This window comes from Hemitrygon akajei, chromosome 16, assembly GCF_048418815.1.
Source record: "Hemitrygon akajei chromosome 16, sHemAka1.3, whole genome shotgun sequence".
NCBI lineage: Eukaryota > Metazoa > Chordata > Chondrichthyes > Myliobatiformes > Dasyatidae > Hemitrygon > Hemitrygon akajei.
This window is the reverse complement of record NC_133139.1, coordinates 71120245-71138194: the sequence shown is the minus strand read 5'-3', so window position 1 is coordinate 71138194 and position 17950 is coordinate 71120245. Positions and strand designations below refer to the sequence as shown.

The window sequence follows — 17950 nt, the reverse complement described above, 5'->3', positions numbered from 1 at the left end:
CCCGTCCTTCCTTACAATCTCATTACACAGTGGTGAAGCCCAGCGACTGCTTATCAGTGGTAAACAAAACAAAGATTACAACTAAATACCTTATTAATAACACTTTTTCTGGTTAAATTTATGGTAAACAATCACCGCAAACAGCAGGGAGTTGAATGAAAGTGAGGCTGAGTTAAGGGTTGAAGCGAGCTAGTATGAGGTGAAAGCAAGATGAGGTCGAGGAAGATTCAAGCCGAGTGGAGGCGAGGCAAAGTCAGGGCGAGTGGAAATAAGGCAGAATCAAGACCCATCTACCTAAACTGAGGTTTGATTGATCTAGGCACTAGGTCATTTTGGAAAGTTCAGAAACATGGAAGCAGGATCGAGACTCAAAGCATTTCAAAGCAACTGGGCCTGGGTCCTAGACAGAGGTAGATTGATAGATACTTCATTAAACCCAAAGTAAATTACAGATTAGAGAGCTTAAGGTGAAGAAACCCTTAAGGGAAAGTAGCATTACAAGTGTACAGATATAAATATTAGAAGAGAAGTAGAAAGAATAAAATTAAGTTACCATAAACAGTCTAACAGGAGGGAGTCATCACTTCCCCAGCTATCGGTTGACTCATTATAGAACCTAATGGCCAAGGGCAAGAATGATATCATATAGTGCTCTTTGGAACAGCACAGTTGCCTTAGTCTATTACTAAAAGATTTCTATTTAGTACATCTATTTACACCTATTTCATGCCTTATGAAATCTCCTCAAGAAGCTGAAGAAGTACAGACGCCAGCATGTATTCTCCATGAGCGCATCAGTATTTTGGTCCCAGATCTCCTCAGATTGTTGACACCCAGGAACTTAAAGCTGCTCACCCTTTCCACCACTGACCCCTGGACGAGGACTGCGTCTAGTTCACTTATCCGACTCTTAAATACACCCCTCAAATGCTAAAAGATGACTTTTGTTTCTCACTCTTCAAGCTTTGTAAAGATGCTAACTGTAAGTTATTTTACTGTAAAAAAATTTCTAATAAATTCTTATTGTATTACCATACTAAATAATTTCAATATAAAATAGGTAAAGTAATTGTCCCTTTGGTGAAGGGATGAACTGATAGATGTTTGCTAGTGTTAATAAAAGGCTTGAAAAAATAAAAACTTTTGTCTTCTGGATTGGTCATTTGATTGAGGCAGTAAAAAGAAAACAAACTGCAGAGAAAGTGGACTGTACTGCAGGGCGATAAACAAAGTGCAAGGGTCATGACGAGGTAGAAAGGGAGAGTAAAATTCATCTTTAGCGTATGTGAGGAGTACTCAATAGTCTTATAACAGTGAGTTGGAAGCCGTCCTCGAGTCTGGTGAAATGTGCTCTTAAGCTATTATAAACTTCTACCAGATGTGAGAGTGACTGGGATGGGAGGGGTCCTTGATTATGTTGGTTGACTTCCTGAGGCGTTGTGAAGTGTAAAGACAACGTTTGTGTGAAGGAGTGGGCTGTGTTAATAACTAATACTGTGCTTGGGATACGGAACAGAGTCAGTGTGCATCTGTACAGGATGCCTCTTGGTGAATCAGTGATACATCAGATTTCCTTAGCCTTTGGAGAAAGTGCAGGTGCTAGTGTACTTTCATGGCTGGACCAGCGGAAAGTGTTGTTTCTCTTTACACAGGGAAATTTGAGCTTTTAATTAGTTCTGCTCTCTTTACAGAACTGAGGGGCAGTTTGTGTTGGGCTCTGAAACAGTGCTGTCTGTGAGGGAAGGTCTGTACTATTAGTTTGGGACGGACACAGGGCTGACGTTAGAGAGTGAGGCAGTGGGATTAGATTCTAAGCGAGTTGGGCAAAGGGTTTAGTTTACTATTGACAAAGGGCAGTGGAAATTATGTGGGGCTTTGTGATTAGTTTATGGACTGGCACGGCTGTTGAGTCACAGTTGGGCAATGGTATTAATTTAGGGACAGATCCTGGGCTGTGGGTTTGGGAAGGTCAGTGGGATTAGACTAGGGATTGACATAGGAAGAGAGTGTAGCAGTGGAATTAATCTAGGGTTTAATGCAGGGCTGTGGACAGAGAATAGGGCAGTGGGATTGGTTTGGGGACTGACACCGGGCTTTAAGGGGCGTGCGAACCTGTGGAATTCATCACCTCTAGCTAAAGAAATTCTTCCTCATCTCTGTTCTAAAGTGACATCCCTCTATTATGAGGCTGTGCCCTCTGGTCTCAAACTCCCTCACTATAAGAAACATCTTATCCATGTCCACTTTATCTAGCCATTTCAATATTTAATAGTTTTCAATGAGATCCCCCCCCCCACTTATTTCTCTTAAACTCCAGCAAGTACAAGCCCAATGCACTCAAATGCTTTTCATATGTTAACACTTCCATTCCTGAATTTATTTTCATGAAACTTTCCTAACCCTCTCCAATAACATAACAGCACATCTTTTCTTAGATAAGAGGCCTCATACCGTTCATAATACTCTGTGCAGTCTGACCAAAGCCTTTAAAATCCTTCTCATTATATCCTGGCTTCTCTATTCAAGTAATTTCAAAATAAATGCTACCATTGCATTTTCCTTCCTTACCACCAGCTCAACCTGTAAGTTAACCTTTAGGGATTTCTGCATGAGGACTCCCAAGGACCTTTGTACCTCTGATTCTGAATTTTCTTCCCGTTTAGAAAATAATCTGCTCCTTTATGCATTCTACCAAAGTACATGGCCATACACTACCCTACACTATATTCCATCTGCCATTTCTTTGCCCAGTCTCCTAATCTTTCTAAATCCTTCTGCTTTCTCAGTATTACCTGTCACTCCACCTATGGTCATATTGTCCACAAATGTGGCCACAAAGCCATCAATGCCTTCAGCAAAATCATTGATATATCCATATAACCATATAACAATTACAACACGGAAACAGGCCATCTCGGCCCTTCTAGTCCGTGCCAACGCTTACACTCACCTAGGCCCACTGGCCTGCACTCAGCCCATAACCCTCCATTCCTTTCCTGTCCATATACCTATCCAATTTTACTTTAAATGTCGATACCAAATCTGCCTCATCCACTTCTACTGGAAGCTCATTCCACACAGCTACCACTTTCTGAGTGAAGAAATTCACCCTCATGTTACCCTTAAACTTTTGCCCCCTAACTCTCAAAACATGTCCTCTTGTTTGAATCTCCCCTACCCTCAGTGGAAAAAGCCTATCCACGTCAACTTGATCTATCCCCCTCATTATTTTAAACGCATCTATCAAGTCCCCACTCAGCCTTCTAAGCTCCAAATGTTCCCAACACCGGCCCATGTGGAACACTACTATTCACGAGCAGCCAGCTAGAAAAGGCCCCCTTTATTTCCATTCTTTGTCTCCTGGCAATCAGCTAATCTTCTATGCGTGCTATTATCTTTTCTGTCGTACCATGGGCTTTTATCTTGTTCAGCAGCCTCATGTGCAGCAACTTTTCCAAAGCCCTTCTGAAAATCCAAGTGAAAAAACAAGGTTAGGGACTAGGTCAGAATCAGGAGTTGAGCGTTGGTCAGGGACAGGGCTTGGATTAGCGATGAGGGTTAGTGTTATAATTTGAGGTATTAGCCAGGATTTAGTGATAGGAATGAGTTAGTTCCATGGGTCAGCTATAGGACAGGAATGGTATTTAGAGTTAGGGTTACTGTTAGTTTAACAGGTTACGGCTCTAATCAGAGACGGTTAGGGATTGGGGTGACGGCTACATGTTGAGGCTTGGATGAGAGACAGGGTTTAGCGGTAAGGATTTTTATTACAACAAGATTTGGGTCAGAAAGTTCAAAGTTCAGCATAAATTTATTATCAAAGCACATATATCACCATATACAACCCCAAAATTCATTTTCTTGCTGGCACACTCAATAAATCCAAGAACCATAATGGAAAGTTTAGTTTGGGCTGGAAAGAACGTGTGGGGATGTCCTAAGTTTTGGGACATGCACATTGGGAGAGTGTAGGCCTGTGGAATTAATTTGGGGATCAACACGGGCTTTGAGGAGAGAGCGGGCAAATGGGATTGGTTTGAGGACTGATACAATACTGGAGGGAGACTGAGGGTGTGTGTCATAAGCTTTGGGACTGACGTGTAGCTTTTGGGAGAGAATTGTCCTGTGGATTTTGTTTCGGGACTGTTAGAGTGGGCATGGGATTAGTTTGAGGACTGACAGAGTGAGTTTCTGGGCATAATTTCAGGCTGAATTTGCAGTTCTGAATGAATAGCTTCTGAGTTCTGATTTCCGTTCTCATCAGGACCTCATCACTTTCCCTACCTATGTTGTTGGTACCAATGTGTACCACGACTTCTGGCTGTTCACCCTCCCACTTTAGTATGCTGTGGGACCTGATCCAAGATAATCCCAACCCTAGCACCTGGGAAGTAACATGCTATCGGGATGTCTTCTTCATCCGTAGAATCTCCTGCATGTTTCTCTAACTATAGAATCTCCCATCACCACCTGCACTCCTTTTCTTCCCCTTCCCTTTTCAGCTACAAAGACAGTCTCAGTGGCTTGAGACAAGGTTTTCTGCTTTTCCCAGGTAGGTCATCACCCCAATATTATCCAAAGCTGTATACTTATTTTTGTGAGAGGACCACACGTGTACTCTGGAGTATCTTGCTGTTCCTTATCCCTCTCCTGACAGTCACTTGGATCTCAGCTGGAACTGCACGAATGCTATGCGAGCCAAGTTTTCTTTTATTGTGGCTCACCAATGTGACAATAATAAACCAATTTACCTATGATTTTATACACCTCCACATTCACCTGCACTCCAAGGAGGAAAAAACCCAGACTGCTCAACCTCCTCTGTACCTCAGTCCCTCGAGTCACAGTAACACCCTTAGAAAGCTTCCTGACCAGCTGCATCACTGGTATGGGAAATGCAAGGCATCTGATTGCAAATCCCTACGAAGGATTGCGAGAACTGCTGAGAGGATCAATGGGCCTCTCTTCCACCCAGTAGAGATATTGATCAGGGGCTCTGCGTACGTACCCTGTTAACATTTTTAGTGATCCCTTCCCTATCCTTGCAACAATCTCTTTGACCTCCTACCACTAGACAGGAGGGTACTATTGCATTCGGACAAGATCTGTTGGGATGGGAAACAGCTTCTTTCCCCAGGCTGTAAGACGACTGAACTCCCTGCCACTACTCATTTCTCAAGTATGAAGCACCAGTAGTTTTATACTGTTTACTTTTTAACTTGTATATGCAGCTTATTATTTGTTAATTTATCTGTGGTAATATTATTATGTGTTATATGTACTGTGTTGTACACCTGAGAGCAGAGGAACTGCTGAAGATGTAGAGCCACTGGCATGCAGACCCTCTCAGATGTTGACAGCAAGGAGCTTGAAACTGGTCACCCCTTCCACCATTGACCCCCTCAGAGAAGACTGCTGATGTTCAGTGTAAGGTCTTGCTGTGACACACTCAACCAGCCAATCTATCTCACTCCTTATGCCGCATTCTACCCAGCAGAGACTTATAAAAATGAAAACATAGAAAACCTACAGCACAATACAGGCCCTTCAGCCCACAAAGCTGTGCTGAACATGTCCCTTACCTTAGAACTACCTAGGCTTACCCATAGCCCTCTATTTTTCTAAGCTCCATGTATCCATCCAGGAGTCTCTTAAAAGACACTGTTGTTGCCCCCTCCACCACCGCCGCTGGCGGACCATTCCACGCACTCACCACTCTCCGCGTAAAAAACTTACCCCTGACATCTCCTCTGTACCTGCTTCCAAGCACCTTAAAACTGTGCCCTCTCATGCTAGCCATTTCAATCCTGGGGTAAAAGTCTCTGAATATCCACATGGTCAATGCCTCTCATCATCTTATACACCTCTATCAGGTCAGCTCTCATCCTCTGTCGCTCCAAGGGGAAAAGGCCGAGTTCACTCAACCTATTCTCATAAGGCATGCTCCCCCAATCCAGGCAACATCCTTGTAAAGCTCCTCTGCACCCTTTCTATGGTTTCCATGTCCTTCCTATAGTGAGACAACCAGAATCAAGCACAGTACTCCAAGTGGGGTCTGACCAGGGTCCTATATAGCTGCAATATTACCTCTCGGCTCTTAAACTCAATCCATGGTTGATGAAGGCCATTGCACCTTATGCCTTCTTAACCACAGAGTCAACCTACATAGCAGCTTTCAGCATCCTACGGACTCGGACCCCAAGATCCCCCTGATCCTCCACACTGTCAAGAGTCTTACCATTAATACTATATTCTGCCATCATATTTGACCCACCAAAATGAACCACCTCATACTTTTTCTGTGTTGAACTCCATCTGCAACTTCTCAGCCCAGTTTTGCTTCCTATCAATGTCCTGCTGTAACCTCTGACAGCCCTCCACACTACCCACAACACCCCCAACCTTTGTCTCAGCAGCAAATTGACTAACCTATCCCTCCACTTCCTCATCCAGGTCATTTATAAAAATCACAAAGAGAAGGGGTCCCAGGACAGATCCCTGAGGCACACCACTGGTGACTGACCTCCATGCAGAATATGACCCGTGTACAACCTCTCTTTGCCTTCTGTGGGCAAGCCAGTTCTGGATCCACAAAGCAACGTCCCCTTGGATCCCATGCCTCCTTACTTTCTCAATAAGCTTTGCATGGGGTACCTTATCGAATGCCTTGCTGAAATCCATATACTGTGCACAATATCTATGGCTCTACCTTCATCAATGTGTTTAGTCACATCCTCAAAAAATTCAATCATACGGCATGACCTGCATTTGACAAAGCCATGCTGACTATTCCTAATAATATGCCTCTCCAAATGTTCATAAATCCTGCCTCTCAGGATCTTCTCCATCAACTTACCAACCACTGAATTAAGACTCACTGGTCTATAATTTCCTGGGCTATCTCTACTCCCTTTCTTGAATAAGGGAACAATATCCACAACCCTCCAATCCAGAACCTCTCCTGTCCCCATTGATGATGCAAAGATCATCGCCTGAGGCTCAGCAATCTCCTCCCTTGCTTCCCACTGTAGCCTCGGGTACATCCCGTCCGGTCCCGGCGACTTATCCAACTTGATGCTTTCCAAAAGCTCCAGCACATCCTCTTCCTTAACATCTACATGCTCAAGCTTTTCAATACGCTGCAAGTCATCCCTACAATTGGCAAGATCCTTTTCAGACAATGGTTCCATCATCAAATTTATAGAACTGTACCTAGTCAGACAGTCATGAGGGTAGGGAGTGTAGTACAGTGGGTGAAGCACATTATCTGGGATCTCTGCCGTGGTGAGTGAAAAATTGACTGCATCAGCCAACTCCCCTGTGTCTGAGAAGCAATTGGTGGTGGAAGAGAAAGGTGTGTGTGTCTCTCTCTCTCACAAACTATTTCTCTTTATCTGTGACCTCAGCATTGGTGCAGGAAGGACTCACAACTTCATCCTTTGTGAGGCAGTGGTTTCTCCTTCCTCTTCCCATGGTCACCAATGGCTTCTCAAGGTTGGGGTTCCAGTTTGCTCTTGGGGCTGAATGCGAGGAGCAGCATGACAGCTGGAGATGAGGGATGAACACGACCATAAGGCATAAGAGGAGAATTAGGCCAGATGGCCCATCGAGTCTGCCCGGCATTCCATCACATCTAATTTATTATCCCTCTCAACCCCATTCTTCTGAGGAAAAACTTTTTCACCCAGAGTTGTGGATCTGTGGAATGCTCTGCCTCAGAAGGCAGTGGAGGCCAATTCTCTGGATGCTTTCAAGAAAGAGTTAGATAGAGCTCTTAAAGATAGCGGAGTCAAGGGATATGAGGAGAAGGCAGGAACGGGGTACTGATTGTGGATGATCAGCCATGATCACAGTGAATGGTAGTGCTGGCTTAAAGGGCTGAATGGCCTACTCCTGCACCTAATGTCCTCTTACTAATCAGGAACCTATCAAACTCCACTATCAATGTCCCGCTGTAACCTCATATATTCAATGACTTCGCCTCCGTAGCCATCTGTGGCAATGAATTCCACAGGTTCACCACCTTCTGGCTAAATAAATACCTCATCTTGGACACACTTTTATTCTGAGACTGCACCCTGTGGTCCTGGACTCTCCCACGTTTTCTCCACGTCTACTCTATCTAGGCCTTTTAATAAAAGGGAGGGTGAGGAATTAATGAAATAAACACGGCACTGTGGCTGAAACACCGCCATGCTAAAACAATGCCATCAACAAAGACCGGACGCGAGGAAGTCTGCAGATGCTGGAAATTCAAGCAACACACACAAAATGCTGGTGGAACACAGCAGGTCAGGCAGCATCTATAGGGAGAAGCGCTGTCCACGTTTCGGGCCGAGACCCTTCGTCAGGACTAACTGAAAGGAAAGATAGTAAGAGATTTGAAAGTAGGAGGGGGAGGGGGAAAATGCGAAATGATAGGAGAAGACCAGAGGGGGTGGGGTGAAGCTAAGAGCCCGAAAGGTGATAGGCAAAAGGGATACAGAGATGGAGAAGGGAAAGGAACATGGGACGGGAGGCCTAGGGAGGGGAGCACCAGACCGGCCGGAGTGTATTTGAGTCACGTTGCTGCACTATTGAAAAGACTACACGATCTATTTTGCAGATGGTGTAGGCAGCTAGCAGAGGGTAGCGATATGATGTGAGGTGCTTGCCACAAGCTCGGAACCGGCTGTAAATTGTTGCGTGTTTTCGGGCCAAATTTCCGTTACCGGTTAAGAACTTCATGCACAGAACATTTCATCGTTAGTACGTTACTTCCTCGAGAACTGTCGACTCCACTGCTTTCATTACAAGAGTGAACTCTTGGCTTTGGAACTAATTGGAACGAAGGAGAACTCTGCAGATATTCAAGTCCCGCCTATCGCTATAGTTCATTTTCAGTCAAAGTATCTTAAAATTCCCAGGACAGCTTGTTTTTCAGTCTGTTCCTGACAGAGGGAACGGCATCTGAGCAAAATAGCTTTAGCACAAACAACAGTGTAGGGATATCAGAAATGTACCCGTTGTCAATTTGAAGAGTCATGTGGATCTCAACAAACTGCAGTATTTCTCCATCCAGGAGAGCACTGACCTTAACCAAATCACAACAAAGAAATGGAGCGTCACTCCTATTGGTGCACTTTAACACAGGCTTCTTTCTAATCAAGGCATAGGTCTCTCATTGGACGGAATCAACGTAGAAATTCGAGTTGTTTAATTGGCTCCAGTCGGCTGACCGAAAACCGGGTATAAAAGGTGGTGGTTCTCAAGTGAAGGTGCGTTGGTGTCACTTAGCATCATGTGCGGTTTTCGGGGAAAGAGGTTTTCTTTATTGTTGCTGCTCCTCGTTGGGGCAGTTTATGGCTCCGATATTTGGCGAGAATTTAGGGACCAGCGGTTTCCATGGAGAAAAGTGAAGGCGGGTATTGAATCGAACTTGAGTTCGAATGTCCAAACAGTTGAGGTGCAAAGTGAATCTCCACTGAATACTGTATCAGTACAATGTGGGGAGCGCAATATATTGGTTCGAGTGGACACGGATTTATTTGGAACAAAACACCTGGTTAAAGCTGCTGATCTGACTCTGGGGACAGTAGGTTGCCGACCAACGGCCATCTTCCCTCAAAATCACACTGTTTTCTTTGATTATGGACTGCGCGAGTGTGGCAGCGAACTCCAGGTGATGTGGTTTTTCTGTCTGTGATTAATTGTATTGTGTTAATGCTGGAACATATCGCCGAGTCCTGTTCTATCGTGTTCTCTACTGCTTCACTACTCTCTGCAGTCGCTTTGCTGTTCAGCCTGCTATGAAAGTTTGTCTTGGCCAATAAATGCAAACAAGTTCAACTTTTTCTTAAGTAAAACTAAAGAAGCATTCGAACTGTCCTTGCGTTTAATTTGTGTATCAGTAAGTGGTGCTAAATTCGTACTTTCCTGGAGGGCGCAATACAAGTGCATATATCAAACCGTTAGCGAATACTGTAGCTTGACGATTGTAACGCCATCTGAGTGGGCTGAAGACAAAACCTGGTGGCATCAAGTAGGACAAGTTGGTTGATTTAGCGAGCTTGTGTTAAAATGCAAACCACGTGTAGCAGCTTTGCTGTTCGGCACCGTACTTACACGAACCTAGTCAATGCCTCGATACAGCACCCTCGTCCAACAGCGTAGTTCGAAAATTAGTTTTTTGAGAGGACGAGGAATAGCAACGACTCTAATCGTTATTGAGATAATTGTTCACTGTTGAACCTGGTATCTTTCAGATGGCCGAGGATTTCCTCGTCTACACCACCCACCTGAACCACAGACCCCAGGCTCGTGGAGCGATTGTTGTGCGAACCAATGGGGCAATCGTTCCTATTCAGTGTCGTTATTTCAGGTAACGTACTGTGTGACTTTATTGCGGAATTCGTGGTCAAATGCGAGTTCTTTAATCTCTCCAATGCCCTCTTGTCCCTCCAGGAAAGCTAACGTGAGCAGTAACCCAATCCATCCCACTTGGATGCCGTTCAGCTCCACCAGGTCTGGGGAAGGACAACTATCTTTCTCCCTGCGGCTAATGACTGGTATGTGTGTTGGGTGTAGTTTCACGGGCTGGAATAGTAGAGCGTTTGTGCAAGATCTCTAATTCTGTTTCGTCTCTTAGATGACTGGCTTACAGAGCGCGCCTCCTCCACCTACTACCTGGGCGAGCTCATTCACATCGAAGCTTCTGTTTCTATGATTAACCACATGCCCCTGAAGCTCTACATTGACCGCTGTGTAGCCACCCTGAGCCTGGACAAGGACTCCACCCCGAGATACGACATCATTGATCACCACGGGTAAGTGTCCTTTGGATTTCTCCAAATAATAATATCTGTGACTATTTCTCATGTCCATCTTGTTTAGGTGTCTCCTGGACAGTGCGACTGAGGATTCCTTTTCCACCTTCGTGTTGGCCGGGTCTGACCGTGAGGTGGACAAGCTCCGCTTTGATCTGGATGCTTTCCGTTTCTTTGGAGATGAGCGTTCCCTGGTAAGGAATTAAACAGTGGCTTGTATATGTTGGCAAAGTTTCACGAAATAACCTTGTTCAACGTGTCCCTCAGATTTTCATCAATTGTCGCTTGAAAGTTGCTGCAGTTAATCAGAGCGATTCCGTAAACAAAGCTTGCACTTTCCAGAAGACGCAGAACATGTAAGTTGTTTTCCATCTCGGAGCTTGGTTCTGGTGACTGACCTTAATGATAATGACGGTTTCTTGGTCAGATGGACTCCACTGGAAGAAACAAGCCTCGATGTCTGTGCTTGTTGTCGCCTGGGGGATTGCGTAGCCATTGGAGAGGGTGTAGTTTCTCCCAGAGGACGGAGGGAGGCTCGGAATGAGGCTGGTAAGTTTTTTGTTCCTTCTGGTTGTGGGGGGGGGGGGGGGTCGCTTTGTCTGTTTCTTGACCAGTAGTTTGCATTGCAGAGAAAGTTGATCAAGCGACGTGGGAGGGTGAAGCGTCGCTTGGACCACTGGTCATTCTGGAGAACCGTGTACCTGACCTGGCAACCCAACCCTTCAATCAGATCGGACAACCTGGAGGGCAAACTTCAGGTAGGGGTGAGTTCAAGGTCCCACCTCTGCCACCTGTAGTAGCTTCTCTGACTAACCTCTGCTTCCTTTTATAGGTGTGATATCTGAAACGGTTTTGATCGTTACCCTGGCTCTGACGGCTGCCTGTCTCACCACTGCTGCTTTGATCGTTTTATTATTGTACAGGAAACACAAGCAAACTATGTTCAACTAGTTTTCAACTACAGAAAAAAAAGTGTGATTGCTTCATTCTTTTGTGTTTATTCTCTGGTGTCCATTTGGGACATAGTCTGCAATTAGCCACAATAGTGTCTCAGACACAAGTACCGGAAATGCTACATACTTTTGTAACCCAGTCGCTTGCTTTCGTTTTGACATAACTTGTGCTGCTTGTCACTTTTACTAACAAAGTTTAATTGCTTCACTTTACAAGAGTTTGCGTGTCTTTTTTTCCCCCTTAACAGGTTGACTCTTGGCTTTTGAGAATAATACTAAGGTCTTGTGCTTGGGCATTAGACTCCCATCAAACGTATGGGAAACGAATAGTATTGCCTGAAGTAGTATTTCAGACAATACCCATAAAGGAAATTAAACCAGTGTCATGGTTTTTCTGCATCTCAGTTTCAATATTGAGCTGCAAACGGCCGAGCAATTTAACATGACTGGCCACTGAGTTCTGGATGTGGGATGGTTGGTGGAAAGCTGGTCTTCACAGGGAAAGCCCTCCCTAGCACTGAGCGAATTTACAAGGCGTGCTGCCACAAAGTGACATCCATTAATGCTGTTTTCACTTCTACCATTGGGAATGAAGTACAGGAGCCGTGGATCCCACACAACCAGGTTCAGCGACAGTTATTAACTTGTATCTCACACACAATGCTGGTGGAATGCAGCAGGCCAGGCAGCATCTATAGGAAGAAGTACAGTTGACGTTTCAGGCTGGGACCCTTCGTCAGGACTAACAAAGACAGTAAGAGATTTGAAAGTGGGAGGGGGAGATCTGAAATGATAGAAGATGGGGGAGGGATGAAGCTAAAAGCTGGAAAGTTGATTGGCAAAGGGGATACACAGCTGGAGAAAGGACAGGATCATGGGATGGGAGGCCGAGGGAGAAAGGGGGAGAGGAGCACCAGAGGGAGATGGAGAGCAGGCAAGGAGTGATTGTGAGAGGTGAAAGGGGGAAAGGGAAAATAATCAATAAATAAGTGGAGGGGGCCCATTAATGGAAGTTGGAGAAATCAATGTTCATGCCTTCAGGTTGGAGGCTACCCAGACACAATATAAGGTGTTGTTCCTTCAACCTGAGTGGTTTCGTCTTGACAGAGGAGGCCATGGATGGACATATCAGAATGGGATGTGGAATTAAAATGTGTGGTCACTGAGAGATCCTACCTTCTCTGGTGGACAGAGAGCAGGTGTTCAGCAAAACGGTCTTCCAGTCTGCGTTGAGTCTCACCAATATATATTGTTACGAACCCTGTAACTGGGTCACTTACCAGCAAAGATAGAGAGGTCTGTTGAAGTCTGATGGTACTATTTTTAACAGTATTGATAAAAATACACAAATAATATCAATGCAAACATACAGATAATATATGTCATCAATACTAAATCTAAAAGTGCAGGTATAATAATCAAAAAGAAATTAGCTCTATCATTGTCTAGGGGATAATGTATTTCCATTGGACAATATAAAAGTCACTCAGTTCATTCAGGCTGCAGCTTTTGGTTGGAGAGAGAGATATTTTAGAACTTGCCAGCTTTTCTGTTTTATGATTTCGATCCTTAGAGTTCCATTGGGCTGACCTCTCCTTTAGCTAAGCAGTCTTCCGTGGTAAGGCCCCAATCCCGGGAACAGGGCAAGGACGCACGGGAGCCTTCCACTGGCTGTCGCTATTAAACGCTGTCACAGGATTTCTAGCGTTTCTCCTGGTGCGTCTGAAGGGGTTGTTCCCCAGACCTTCTTTTATCCTTACTCACGGGGTCTCAGAATTCAATCAGGTTGGGATGATGCAATCCCTCAACCAGCCCACTCTGGTCATTCCCTGAGGGCTTCAATGAATAGTACAGTACTCAATACACAATTCCGTCTCCAAGAGACAATGGCTGTTATCAATGGTTCTGCCTTTCAGAGGCCAGGACACATACCAAAAACCTGTGTATTCTGCGTTGTCTATGGCAACTGCTGGGGCTGTGATCTGGCGTCTTGCTCTCTCTCATTATTGCCATGATGTGTATCTCTCTCATTTCCTGGGTCCCAGACCCGAATTAATAGCGATCTTGCGATTCTCACAAAGGAGGGGGCTACTTTGTACCCTTTGGCCCCTCAGAGTTGTGGCACATTCGTAACAATATAGAAGGCCACAGTGGGAACACTGGACTCAGTATATCACACCAGCCGACTCACAGGTGAAATGTTGCTTCACGTGGAAGGACTGTCTGGGGCCCTGAATGGTGGTGAGGGAGGAAGTGTAAGGGCAGGTGTAACACTTTTCCACTTACAAGGATAAGTGCTGGGAGGGAGATTGGTGGGAAGGGTTGGGGTGGACAAATGGACAAGGGAGTTGCGTAGGGAGTGATCCCTGTGGAAAGCAGAAGGGGGGGGGGAGGGAAAGATGTGCTTGGTGGTGGGATCCTGTTGGAGGTGGAGAAGTTATGGAGAATTATATGTTGGACCCGGAGGCTGGTGGGGTGGTAGCCATCAGGTTCCTGAACAAGTGTGAATAACTACTCTCACCTCAGCACTAAACTGGCTCAACAAACTATAGACTCATTTTCAAGGGCTTTAAGCTTGTGTCCTCAGTTTTATTTATTTGCATGATTTGACTTTTGCACATTGCTTTTAGTTTGCCACATTCTATTGTATCTTTGTGTTAATGCAAAGAAATGAATCTCAAGTCAGTGAATAGTGACATATGTACTTCCATAATTTGAACTGTGTGGTGGATTTGAGGTCAAAGGGACAAATTCAACACCTATGGATGAACTGTTTAATTCAACCCATTCCCCTTGAGCATAGGTGAACAGCTTAGACTAATGCAAGTTTAGTTGTTCATTTGGCAGCGTGCGGCAGGACCTAGTACATTAAATGTTACAATTTTGATGACCGAACCTTCTGTTTGAAAGGCTTGGGCTCACTGTAATTGACCATCCAACTATGGGATTGATTTGTTTTTCCTCTCTATGGTATCGCTGGGCCATTCTGCATTCCAACTGAGTGCCTTTTTTTTATTTTCTGTTGCCTTTGCTGTTTTGCAAAACAAATGCTAGCCAGATAGGCTGTCTTTATTCTCAAAGTTCCTATTTGCTATCAGTTCCAAAAGCAGTGTGAATCTAAAACATGATTCTGTTTACATCTATTCTAATTCAACCCTTGAGGTTGGAGGAAAAAGTGTGGTTTGTGAAATAGTACTGGAATTTAAACTCTGCAATGACAAAGTTCCTGTTTCGGTTGGAGAGGATTGTAATATTCTCATGCAGCCAAAGCATTTTTTTGGGACAAAGCAGATGCAGTGTAGGATGCTTGCCTTAATATCTCATCCTTTTTATCCCTCTTGGTTCAGTTCCTTCCTACTTGCATCCGTAACACCTGACTTCAGCTCTTCAATGACTTTAAGTTCCCTTGTCCCAGTCATCTCAATTTCACTTCATGTCCAGTCCCTATTTACTTCTACCCCCATCAGGAGGGCCTTAAAGCTATCCACTACTTTCTGGGCAACAGACCCAACCTGTTCCCCTCCATCTGGTGGAAATGGCCATCTCTCAATTTCTCCTTTGGCTCCTCCCACTCTTCAAAACCAAGGTGTAGCCATTGGTATTAGCATAGGCCTCAGCTATGCCTGCCTTTTTGTTGGCTACATGGAATAGTCTGTTTCAAGCCTACACTGACATTGCTCCATAACTCTTCCCGTATCCATGGTAAGTTCATCATCTCTGCCTTTAAATTTAGTTGGTCCATTCCTACCACCTCTCCTCTGTTTTGATCTGCCTTCATCTCTGGAGACAGTCTAGCTACTGATCTTTTACAAACCCACTGACTCTCACAGCTATCTTGACTGCTACTTCCCTCCCTGTCACTGTTTTTATATTACAATGCCATTCCTCTTTCTCAGTTCCCTTGTACCCACTGCACTTGTTCTCAGGATAAGGCTTTTCATTCCAGAGCAACTAAGGTGTCTTCCTTCAAAGAAAGAATGGGGTTTGCCTTTCTCCACCATCAAAGCTGCCCTCACCTGCATCTCTTTAATTTTGCATACATCTTCCCCCACACCATGGATAGGGTTCTTCTTGTCCCCACCTACCATGCCACAAGCCTTCAGGTCCACCTCAAATGGGATCCCACCACCAAGCACATCTTCCCCTTCTTCCCACTCTCGTCTATTTGTTCCTCCCCACTGATCTCCCTCCCTGCACTTGTCTTTGCAAGCAGAACAAGTACCACACCTGCCCCTGCACTCCCTCACTCATACCATTCACGGCCCCAAACAGTCCTTCCAGGTGAGGTGACACATCACACGAGTCTGTAGAGGTTATCTACTGTATCTGGTGCTCCCAGTGTAATCTCCTGTATATTGATGAAACCCAACTTGGATTTGGAGACCATTTCATCTGGCACCTTCACTCCATCTGCCACACAAAAAGTGGAATTTCCCCAGTGGTCACCCATTTCAATTCTGCTTCCCCTTCTGACATGTCAATCCATGACCACCTCTACTACCAGAATGAGGCAACATTCAGGTTCGAGGGGCCACACCTTGTAGTCGGTCTGGGTAGACTTCAACCTGATGCTGTGAACACTGATCTCTTGAACTTCCAGTAGCTGCACCCCCATCTCCTTCCCCATCACCCCCATTCTTTCCATCTCACACCTTACCTGCCCATCACCCTCCTTTTCTTCCATGGTCTTCGGTCCTCTCCTTTCATATTTCTCCCCTCCCCCCCCCCACCCCCAGCCTCGCCAACTCTTTATCTTTCACCAATCAACTTCCCAGCTCTTTACTGCATCCCCTTCCCCTCTGCAGTTTTCACCTATCTCTACTACCTTGTACTGTTCTCTTACCTTCCTCCATCTTATTCTGACTCCTTCCCCTTCTTGAAGGGTCTCGGCCCAAAGTGTTGATTGTTTATTCCCAGCCATAGATGCTGCCTGACCTGCTGAGCTCCTCCAGTGCATTATGCATTGCTGTAGATTTCCAGCATTGCAGTAACTCGTGTCTATGTATTGTGGTTGCCACCTAGACAGGATTCAAGTTTATTCTCATGCCACAGATAGCCAGAGTATAAATGGCATGAATGTTTTGCTGCAGCAGCACAGTACATTAAAGTTTGGTGATATTTCTATTCTTAAATTAACATGTACAAGCTTGCATAACAAAATAAACAGCTATATTGATGATAGTGTGATTTGAGGGAACTATAGTCTGAGGCAGAATTAGTTTTCTAGGTTGGTTCAAGTACCTGATGGTAGTGGGGAAGAAGCTGTTGTTGACTCTTAAATTCTGGGTCTGCAGGTACTTCATTGCACCACTGATGCAAGGGCATAGCCCAGATGTTGAATTTTACAATATTATGACATTGCCTCTTGTTGATATCATCGGTGGTGGGAAGACCTTAGCCATGCAGTCATAGATATAGAGGCTCTTGCAACCCTAAGGTGCAGCCGTGTCCATAATCGATGAGAAGATGAGTTTTCTGAGCTGTGCTGATTCTAGTCCTCCCTCTCTCCCCTCCCTCACCTGGTGGAAGTTTAGACAAAATCCCAATGCAATAGTGTGGTGATGCTTTAGGGGATGATGAGCTGCCTATAGTGAACAGGAGCCTAGTATGTTCGGGTTATTTACCTCTCAGATTGGAGAGCCACTGGTAGACTACAAGACATGGGAACAGAATTAGGCCATTTTTCCCCATTTGAGTCTGCTCTGCAATTCCATCATGGCTGATTTATTATCACTCTTCACATTCTCCTGCCACCTTCCGTGGCCATTGATGCCCTTACTAATCAATCTTTGTTCTAATTATACCCAATAACTTTGTTTCCACAGCTGTCTATGGATTCTGAGGCCGTGCCCTCCAGCCATTGACTCCCCCACTACAGGAATCACCCTCTCCTTCTGGGCCTTTCACCTATTCTAATACTCTTTTCAAAGAGTGACATAGATCAGCTATTTTTCCCAGTGATATTTGCTTGTAATATAAGGGAGATGTTTGCTGGTTTCAAAATACAATTTCATTCACAAGTCATACTCCAAAGTAACTGATCAAAATACACATGCAGAAACACCTCGACAATATTCAGTAACGAGCTGAAAAGTGGCAAATAACAGATGCACCACAAAGCTAAGTAGTTCTCTCTCTCTCCACCACCACCCCCCCCCCCCCCCCCGGAGGTCAACCTTCAAATCTGTTAGA

At 44.9% G+C, this 17950-nt stretch overlaps 1 protein-coding gene across 1 annotated transcript; it reads left to right on the top strand.

Annotated features, from left to right (window-relative positions):
- Positions 1-9222: 9222 nt before the first annotated feature.
- LOC140740405 (zona pellucida sperm-binding protein 3-like) lies at positions 9223-11966 on the top strand. The gene is made up of 9 exons (XM_073069540.1): positions 9223-9661; positions 10245-10360; positions 10444-10547; positions 10628-10805; positions 10873-10999; positions 11073-11161; positions 11233-11354; positions 11435-11563; positions 11638-11966. The coding sequence occupies exons 1-9, from the start codon at positions 9281-9283 to the stop codon at positions 11754-11756; spliced, it is 1365 nt and encodes a 454-aa protein (XP_072925641.1). The 5' UTR covers positions 9223-9280; the 3' UTR covers positions 11757-11966.
- Positions 11967-17950: the final 5984 nt, after the last annotated feature.